The sequence below is a fragment of the Talpa europaea genome, assembly GCF_964194135.1.
Source record: "Talpa europaea genome assembly, chromosome: 6".
Taxonomy (NCBI): domain Eukaryota; kingdom Metazoa; phylum Chordata; class Mammalia; order Eulipotyphla; family Talpidae; genus Talpa; species Talpa europaea.
Genome location: NC_140072.1, coordinates 24,731,010 through 24,740,972, shown reverse-complemented (window position 1 = coordinate 24,740,972; position 9,963 = coordinate 24,731,010). Strand labels below are relative to the sequence as shown.

Below are 9,963 nucleotides of genomic sequence, written 5' to 3'. Positions count from 1 at the left end.
CCAAGACTTGGCTCATACCATATGTGCTCCTCTGCCCCCACCCTGGCTGGCCTGTGAGTTCCCTGTCAGGTGGCCAGTGGGGGACCCTCCCCCTAAGGTACAGAGAATCACCCACATCCTGGAGCATCTCCCGCCAAGTCTCTGGCCCAGAGCTTGGCTAAGAGAATGCTCCGTGACGGATTGTCCCCACGCAGCCCCACCTGGCTGAGGCACGTGCAGCAGCAGCAGCAGCAAGGGCTTTGGCTACATTCTCACACTATCAACACAGTGACGGGGCTACCCACGGAACTGTCCCTGGAGGGCAGAGACCCTAGTGTGGAGACTAGCCTGAGCCTTGCACGCAGCCCAGAGGGGTAGAGAGTCAGTCCGCCCCCATGATTCCTGGCCCTGGAGCCAGCACTTCCATACCTAGCTGGGTAAACTCACATTTTAACATTTGGCATTATTGCACGTTGTCCTGGTCACCTCGCTCTGTCTGGGATGTCAGCCTTGTCAGCAGGGGTTCCCAGGTGACATGCGGTGCTGCTAGCGCAAGTCACTCCCTCCTTGGGCAGCCAGTGGGGGTGCTCAGCTGAACCCTCAGAGTCAGCCAGAGGCCCTCACGTATGTGGTCTTGTTGGGATCAGGTTCCACGTGGCTCCATCCTGTCTTGAAAAAGACCAGCTGTCGACCTGAGGGCAGAGGCGAGAGGTGATAGGACTGGAGTTTTCTCTCCCAGGAGGCAGAGCTACTTTCCCTATCATGACTGCCTTGACATAACAGATCTCTGTCTCATCCTCTCAGCCTTCTTGTCTTCTCATCATCTTTGGCATCTGATGGGGTCACTACCTCTTCAGGGGATGTATGTCACCTCCCTCAGGATGTCCTTTCCCACTGGCTCACCTGTCCAAGTGGTCTGGTTGGTAACCACGAAGGCCCGGCACTGAGCATGGCTCTCACAGACGTCCACGGCCTCAGCCAGGTTGAACACTGACAGGAGGCAGCCTCCGTGGTGGTAGGACGGCCAGCAGCGGTAGTCCTCCCTGGGGATGGTGCTGTCTGGGAGGCTCTGGTACTCTGTGGGTTGGGGATGGAGCTGAGTGAGAACTCTGTGTGTCCAGGAAGGAGGGCACGTTGTCCTGGCCACCTTGGGAAGCATGGCTGCTTCCCAAAAAGGGCTGCACTCATTTCCGAGGTGGAAGCTGAAGGTCACCCATCCCTCCTGCCATGGAGATGGCAGCTACTGTTATGAAACTGGGCTGACCACTCAGTCCAAGCTCAGACTTGGCTTTGGGGAAACACATTTGCTCCAAACCCAAGGGCACACAGCTGGTCCAGGCAGCTTATAATGGTATAAATGCAGACAGCAGCTGTGGAGGCTGGGGCTGGGTATTTTTAATATATAAAGCTGGGCTTCTCAAACTGCAGTGTGAATGTGGAGCTCCAGGGAATCTTGTCACAATGCAGAATCTGATTTAGAATGGCTGGGGTAAGGCCTGGGAATTGACATTTCTAACCAGCATACACAAGGAGTAGCAAGAGTTTAGAGCACCCCTGTCCAGCCTGCTTCTCATCCTGGCCTTGGGGAGAGGTTAGGCAAGCTCCTCAGCAGATAGGAGGGCAGTGAGGAATTATTTTCAGTCAAGAGGCATGCAAATGAATGTAAAACACAAAAATTAGCATTTTGGAATACATAACTTTGGCGTTTGGGGAAGGGCTGGAGGAAGAATCTGAAATCTCCCCATTATACAGAGAGAGCCTCTGGAAGCTCTGAACTGGCCCCCCCCACCCCCAAATCAGAAACCTGCTCAGCTGTAGACTGCTTGTTCACTTCAGTCTTTCCTACTGCCTGGGGAGCCCCAGCTCTGACTGATAATGCAAAGCCTTGGGCCCCTGCCCACCCGCCCTCCTGCCTCCTTCTCCTACTAGGGACTAGGCCAAAGTCCAGGGCTGGCTGTGATTTATAGCCCCATAAACGGCATCCTCAGGGACAGAGCCAGCCATTGTTCACCTCGTTAAACTTTATTTACAGGGCTAACGAGGGCTCCCCCCACCCCTAAGACTGGCCAGAGCTCCTTGAATACAGAGGTTGCCCACCCTTTGCCCCCCTGCCAACTAAGGCTAGACCCCAGGGCCTCTACCCATTATCAGTGGCTGGAATTCTCCCCTTGCTCTGGGGCATCTTGACTCAAGGTTTCAGCAGTCAAACTCCGTTCCACCTGTAGCTGACCCTTCAGCCCCAGAAGAGTAGAGGAAGGAAAGAAGAAGAAAACATATACTGTGTTCTAGTTGTGTAATAGGAACTGAACTAACTGATTTCACACATTTTACTTGGCATTTGAGAATTTTATGAGGCCTGTAATATTGAACCCAATTCACAGATGAGGAAAGGGAAACTCAAAGTATAAGTAATTTGCTCAGTGTCACACAGCCAGGATGTAATGGAGTTTGGAATCATCCAGAGGATGAGTGTCAGGACCCACTCCCCAATTCAAGGAAGAATTATAGTTGTTCTGGCTCAGCTAGAGATGGGATCTCAAAGTGAAGACTACACAGTCAGGGGTCTCTGCATTACTCCAACTGAGCCTTAGAGGGAAGAGTCACTTAGCCCATTAGCCCCTGCTTCCTGCTCCCCAGGAGCCCAGTCCCTGGATCCATTCCAGGGCCACTCGCCTGTTCTGCTGCCTGCTGTGGCGTTCTGCAGATACTGCCCACTCCGGTACAGGTGCAGCACCTTCTCCAGCTGGGCCAGGGTCTCGTCCACCCCCCAGGCAAGCTCTCCTGCAGAGTGCAGAATGGCAGTGAGTGGATATGGGCCTCCGACTTCTTCCTGAAGTCGGCAGCCAGCTGCCTCTTCTTCTTGAGCCTGGGCCTAGATGGACTGGGGTGAGGGTTTGACACAGAATGCCACCTTGGGAAATGATGATTTCTGGGCCATGTGCTGACCTGGGTCATTCTTGTCCTGATGCCTGCCAGGCAAGAGGCAGAGTGATGGGAAACAGATGGGTCCTGGGGAGCTTACCTGTGGCGTTGACAATGCTGTCCAGCAGAGGCCGTAGTGAGGACGGGGCACTGTGAGGCAGGAGGTATGTGAAGAAAAACCTGCAGCAGAGAAAAGCCAGGGGCTCAGTGGTTTGGTGTTTGGGGACACAGCCTTCCTCTACGCCAGCTTGGCTGCCCAACAAGACATATGTGGAGAGTGTGCCATGAGTCTACTCAGATTTGGGGTCCCGGCCTGGGCACCTGCCAAGACCATGACTGACTCCACACCAAACTGAAATCTGAAGTCTGTTTTCCCGCCTATCCCCAGAACTTCTCTACCCCTTACCCCACATAATCCTCCTGGCTGTGCAGCATCAGACCTGCCCATGGCTGGGACCTAGTGAAGAGCTTCTAGAAGTCAAGGGCCAGGGTGGGAAGGGGCAGTGCCAGTCCATTCCTACCGGCCAGAGGCTCTGAGTCTGACACTATTTTAAGAAGCCTCCAACTGCCACCCCTCTACCCAGATTCTCCTTGGACCTGACTATTTTTAGCTTCTTCATCAGGAGCCTGAATGTTCCTTTCTCGACTGGGTGGAAGCCTTTCCCCGCCCCTGCTCCTCCATTGGTTAAGGCTGAGTCTCCCTGCCCTGGCTGGCCTCCCGGACTCCATCTTGGCTCTCTCCCTGCCAGGCCCTGCTGGGCCCAGGCTCCCGTTTGGGCCTTCCTCAGCAGAGGCGGAGGTCACCTGTAGGCATTGTAGAGGTTGCGCTTCTCGTTCATGCCCTCACACCAGCCCTGGACTGAGCAGGGCAGGGTGAAGTTCCTGGCTGGAAACTCGAGTACGCAGTCTGCGCTGCTTGCACATGGCGTCTCCTCCACACGTGCATCATCCAGATCCGTCACCTTTAGCTCCCCATCCACCAGCACAAACTGTCGGGGGCGGAAGTCCAGCAGAGTGACAGAGCCCAGCGGGGAGTGGGCCAGGTGGTGGAGGAGGCGGCCCAGGCTCAGGCAGATCTGAGGATCAGACACAGGCTGCTTACTGCTTCTCTCCTGGGTGGGGAACCCGGGGGACTCCAGGATTCCCTCCTTTGGGATTCCAGACTTTGCTTGGGGGTTGACCTTTCTCTTAAAGTCCCCAGTGCTCACTAAGGGCTGAGGCCAGAGGCCTTACAGAGGATGCCAGTGACTTTCTATTAACCCTTGGCTAGCCTGACCCTGAAAGTATCATTAAGTAAGTGGGAAATGAAGAGTAGGAAAGTCTGGGGCTAAGGAGTATCCTGAGGTTGCAGCCTGAGTGTGTCTGAGTGCAGTGTCAGGGCCCTCCTGCAGCCAAGCGAGTTGGTGTGTGTGCTTATGTGAGGGAGCAGGAGCACGGAATGTCAGGATCCTTTATGTCTTGCTTCTTTTTTTAACCCTTTAGCTGATGGCTGAGTTAGCTTTGCTCTGTCCTTCCCTCCCTCTCCCTTTACTGAGTAGAGCTGCTCTGGAGGACTGGCCTTCTAAGGCAGAACCATCCCCACAAGGAGCCGGGGCCTCCTCCCTGCTCACTCGGAATCTATCCTCCCAGGAAGTCTGCAGCAGCTGGATCATTTCCACTGGGGCGCCCAGCTCCGTGATGGTGGTCAGGGTGTCCGGGATGTCCTCGCTGTCCTGGTAGCAGTAGCCATAGAGCTGGGGGGAGGTCCAAGAAAGGTCATTAGGTCACCGAGTGGGGGTTGGGACAGAGGAGGGCTGGGCTGTGACATGCCCCCTCCCTCTTTCCCCAGCCATTTCTAGGCCTTGGCTTTAGCTCAGATCAGAAGAAAACAGCAGTGTGGTCCTCTGTCCCTGCAGCTAGAGCTCCTACTGGCTACATGAGCACCTTATTTCTTGCCACTCAGGTGAATGGGCAATATGGCCACTATGTTTCAACCACCTGGCAGGCACTGCTTTACATACACAATTCAATTCTTATAAACTTTAAGAAGTAGGTACAATTATCTCCAATTTATAGGTGAGGAAACCACCTCAGAGAGGTTAAGTTACTTGTACAAGGTTACACAGCTAATAAATGCAGGAGCTAGAAATCATACTTATATTGCTCTGATTGCACAGCCTGAAATGGTATTTTGAAAAATACCATTTGTAAATCGACAAATTAGCAAATGTTTATTATATCTCCTCCCTTGCTCCAGTCCTTTTCTGTTCCACTATTCCACTTTCTGCAGCTTCATTTTCTTCTCCGTTCAGGTCTTGTGGGAGGAAAAGTAAGCTCCTTCAGTAACACGTGTTAAGGATAAAGTAACTAAGGGGCAAATCCTGGGGTGACTTTGCATATATCCCTGGGGGGTAGTTGTATGGGATGGTTGCCAGGGAATATCAGTTCTTTGGGGCATGGCCACAAGGCATTGCCCACTCCATAGGATCTGGGGGAGGGGCTCAGTACAGCTCAGCTGGTCAGGGGCTTCTGGAAAGCACAGCCTGACTTTGTCACTAACACCTAAGACAGCATCCACAGAGAGCGCTGCTTCTCCTCGCCTTCAGCCTTCCTCACCGCACTGCTCATCAGCTAGGGATCAGATGGGGCTCAGGAGCATAAAGGTTGGTGGAGTCATCCAGGCAGGAGTAGGGAGAGCTGCTGGGTGAGGCCTGAGGGATACGAGCTCATGGACTAGATGTCCCTGCATATTGTCACCGTTTATGCCATCACTCACACCCTTAAAGCTTCTCTCCAAACCCTCACATGCCTGCTTCTATCCCAGAGTGCGCTTTCAGCTCCCCCTCTCTGAAGCCACATCCCCAGTGTCCTCTGGCAGGAGTGAAGGCATCACTCAGTGTCAGCCATCAGACTAGGGCTGCAACTTGGGGGATCAGAGGACAGTCCCAGGCGCCCTCTTCTTCCCACTCTCTCCACCCCCCACCCCATCCTGCCCCTGCATCAGCCCAGGGAGGCCCCAGACCCTGGTGGGGCGGGGGAAGGTAAGGGGAGCAGCCCTGGGGCCTGGTTCTCATTTTCTTGCCCAGAGTCTGAGCCTTTGTGGGAAACTTCTGAAGGTTATTAAACACCCGGAGGTCGTTAAATGCGCTGTTAACGAGGTATTAATCAACACCCCTCAGGAAAAAATAAAAAGACACCATTAACCCCCCCAGGAAGCGTGAGGCTGAGCATTTCAGTCGCATCTTTTGTTCGTTTGGAAGAAGAAATATACTCTAGCAGGGCCAGAATCAGGGCCCAAGCAGACCTGGGGCCCCAACTGAGGCCTCAGGCCCTGGGACTGTGGAGGTGGGAGGGAGGGAAGACCCTTGTGCCCTTTGACCCTAGGCTACAGAGGCATCTATCATGTGAGAGAGCTGTGTGTGAGAGTGTGTGTGTGTGAGGGGAGGGTTGCGGATGGTTGGATGGATAGAGCGATCTCGCCCAGGCGATCCCGGGAGACCAGAGAAAGGAGTGGGAGGTGTGCAGTGGGGCATGCTATGTGGGCATTTTCTATTAGAACCCACAGCATCAAGCCTGAGGGGGAGGGAGGCTTTGGTGGCCTGGGGGAGCAGAAAATCTAAGAATCATTATCCGGCTCTCCCCTGGTTTATTGAACAGTCAACGGGGTTTGAAATTTTAAATGACTGAGGTATTAGAACAACATTATTTCTAATTCCCTTTACACTCACCTAAAGACTCCTAAGCAAGAAGACTCTACCTTGCAGGCTTCTCTGGCAGCAGATGTGGCCTGGCTGTAGAAGCCAGAAGGATACTGGCCTGGGGGTTGGGGAATAAAAGTAGGAGACCACCCCTAAAGCAGTCCCTAAACTCATACTGAGGGGCTCCTTTCCCCCCTTGTCACTTTTCCCTGAACAGAAAGAACCTGCATCCCTGCCCACCTTAGTAACCCCTAGGCAACTAACCGGTCTCTGACCCTGTAAGAGCACCATAGCCAATCACAGACAGACAGACCCAGCCTAGGTGTAGTAAGGGAATGGCTGAAAACTACTCCGTTGAAATTTTTTTCCCCCTTTGGAGCCTTCAGAATTGGGGTTGGGGGCCAGACATTAAAGTGGAGGACTATTCTATGATATGTGTGATGTTGGTTAGCTGGATGCTTACAGGAAGCTGGGTGGGGTGAGTGAGTGAGTGAGAGGTTCCTTAAGAGACAGGAAAGCATAGCAAACCTCAAACCTGTCCCAAGGGAGGTGGGGGCCTTGAGTCAATTAACATGTAATGTCCTGCTAAGTCACTCAAAACCTATTCTACCACCTCACAATCTGGTTGACACTCCAGGGTTTCCAAAAAGTTCCCAAGAGCAAAGAGGAAACGAAGCAAACAAGATCCTCCCAGTTATGATGGCCACGTAACCAGCCACTCACTCACTCCCTAAAGCTCCCGACGCAGAGTCAGCTGCACAACCAGGCATAACCACCCACGACTGTTGATTCTGTCCAACCTCCTGCAACCAGTTCTGGGCCCAGGACCTGGTTACAAGTGTGTGACCAGCAGACTGGGAGCCAGCAGGAATATAAATAGCACTCTCTGTCTCCTGTTCAGCAATGCCCACCCTAGGCCTGGTGTCTCCCCTCTCACTTTAAGGAAGGAGAAGAACTGGGTTTCTGGTCAGTTCTGCTAGGTGCAGAATGGTTAAACTCTGCAGGTTAGGAGATGGAAGGCGAACAAGTTTCCTCTGCTAGGGGGTAGGCATACACCCTATTTTCACTGGGCCAAGAGTCATCAGGGACTCCCCTCAGTCTGCTCAGACATGTGCAAAGGGAATGGTTTGTCTAATCCTAGGGTCGACTCAAGGATGGAGACCTGGGGGAATGGAGGACCTGTGTGTAAGAGACCAACTCTCTCAGTCTAGTCTGAAGGGGACAAGGTGGGGTCTCATCTCTTTCTGAGAGACAGAGTCCTATTTAGTAGAAATCTGAACATCTAGTTTTCTCAATCTTCCAGCCTCTTGGCCACATTCGCTAAGAAAATGTGACATTCAGACCCTCAGACCCTTAGCCAGTGTTCCTGAGAAGTGAGCAAAGACCCTGAGTTTTCCCCGGTGGTTCAAGGGCCCTCTCTAAGGTTTAGAGGACCCCGCGGGTTGATTCTGAGAAGAGCTGTGCATTTTCTGGCCTACTACCCCAAACTCTTGAGTCTTTCCTGAGGCTTCTGGGTGGGGTAGGGAGTGAGGGCATTTTCTGGAAATCAAGCCTGACATAGGGTCTCTCTCTAGCCCATCACTGTCTCGCCCTACTTCCAAAGACAAACAAGTTACTATTTACAAGCTGAGAGAATGAGGTTCCGATTCCATCAAGAAAGGGGACTCTGAGTTAGGACCCTGACTCAGGGACCTCTGTACCCTGCCTCACTATAAAGTCATTTCTCCCGTGCCCGACACCTTAGCTCCAGCCAGAAGTAGGATCCTCAATCCTAACAGACCCCGGGGCCTGAGTTTTGGGACCCTTTGTCCTGTCTGTCCTCAAGGGCTACAGTGTGGAAGCTGTAAAGGGATGCGGGAGACAGGGTGTTACAGTGGGAAGCATCACGTTTCAGGTTCCGTCCTTGCTTAACGTGGGCTCAGCCACTGGGGGTCCGTTTCTTTATCTAGAAGAGCAACGGTTCTCCTTCGGCCAGAGTGACCGGCCCGGGCACTTCCTGCCAGGACCCTCACCTCCCGCACCTCGCCCTTGTACCTGCAGCACGTTGGGGTGCCGCAGCCGCTCCAGCAGCACCATCTCCTTGAGCAGCTTGTGGGCCGCCAGCCGATAGCAGCCCCTCCGCGCCCCGAACTCGCGCACGCAGCTGCCCAGGTCGTGGCCGCTGAAGTCCACCGCCTTGAGCGCCACCGCGGCGCCGCCGGGCAGGCGGACCCGGTACACGGCCTTGGTGTAGCCCGAGCCCACGTACTGCGCGCCGGACACGTTGCGGAGCGCGGCGCAGCCCAGGCGCGGGCCCCGGCCGGGGGAGCCGAGGCCGGGAGCCGGGGGCCAGCCCGGGGCGCCGTCGGGCAGGGGCCGGGCCCGCGGGGGCCGGGGACGCTGCAGGCCCGGCCCACCCGGAGCCAGGTCCATCAGGCGCCGCCGCTCCGGCCGGCCGGCCCCGGGTCCCGGGCCCCCGCGGGAGTAGCGCTGCACCTCCTCGTAGCGCGCCCGGATCTGCCGGGCCAGCTCCCCGCGGCCCCCGCGACGGCCCGGGCCCGGGGCCGCCGAGGGCCCGGGGGACTGGCCTGGCCGCGGAGGCTCCGAGCCCGGTGCGAAGAGCACGTTGAGCACCGAGCCCAGCAGGAAGGAGGCGCAGAAGCCCGCGGCCACCGCCGCCCGCCGGCGCCGCATCGCTCCCCTCCCCCCGGCCGGCCGGCCCCGCGCGGCTCCCGGCCCCGGTCCCGGGAGGCTCAGGCTCCGAGGCGGCTCCGCTCCGCGCCCCGCCGGCCGCCGGCCCCGTCCGCGCGCATGGCCCCGGCCGCCCCGACCCCGGCCCCGGCCCCGGCCCCTCGCGGGCGGCACATCGGCCTGACACTTGCCTCCCTCGCGCCCTGCCCCCGCCGCTTATAAGGCCCGGAGCCGCCCCCGCCCCCGCCTCCCGGCTCCCGGCCCGAGCCCGTCCTCGGCGCCGCCCCCTCCGGCCGCCCGGCCCGGCCTTCCCCGCTGACTGACAGCGGGACCTCCTCCCGCGGCCGTCCGGGCCTGGGAAGCGGCGAGGAGGCGGCTCCCGCCCTGCCCGGCCGCGGCCCGCGGAGCCCGGGAGCGGGGAGGGGGCGGGGCGCCCCGGCGGGCCCCGGCCGCGGTCCCGGCGGCTCCCGGCAGATAACGGGGCGGGGGCTGCGGCATAACGGGACGGAGAGGCGGATAACGGAGCCCGCGGGCGGGGTGGGGGGAAACGCGCGGGGCGACGCCGGTGGGGAACGGGCTCCGAGGGCCGCGCAGAGGGGCCGGGCCGGGGGCGCGTGTGAGCCGGCGCGCGCCGCCCGGAGCCGCGCGGTCTTGGGACGGGTGGGCCGGAGACGGCTCCCCGGTCCGGGTCCGGCTTCTCGGGGGTGAGCGGGGC

At 57.2% G+C, this 9,963-nt stretch overlaps 1 protein-coding gene across 2 annotated transcripts; it reads right to left on the bottom strand.

Moving 5' to 3' along the window:
* Positions 1 to 585: 585 nt before the first annotated feature.
* Positions 586 to 9,251, bottom strand: PKDCC (protein kinase domain containing, cytoplasmic; the record flags this gene model as incomplete). 2 transcript variants are annotated; one of them, XM_084234939.1, is made up of 7 exons in its annotated part: positions 586 to 671; positions 883 to 1,056; positions 2,653 to 2,760; positions 3,002 to 3,081; positions 3,706 to 3,977; positions 4,512 to 4,634; positions 8,613 to 9,251. In XM_084234939.1, 7 exons carry the CDS (start codon positions 9,249 to 9,251, stop codon positions 586 to 588), a joined length of 1,482 nt encoding a protein of 493 aa, XP_084091065.1. The 2 variants fall into 2 exon arrangements, with proteins under 2 accessions (XP_084091065.1, XP_084091066.1); XM_084234940.1 differs by lacking the exon at positions 4,512 to 4,634.
* Positions 9,252 to 9,963: the final 712 nt, after the last annotated feature.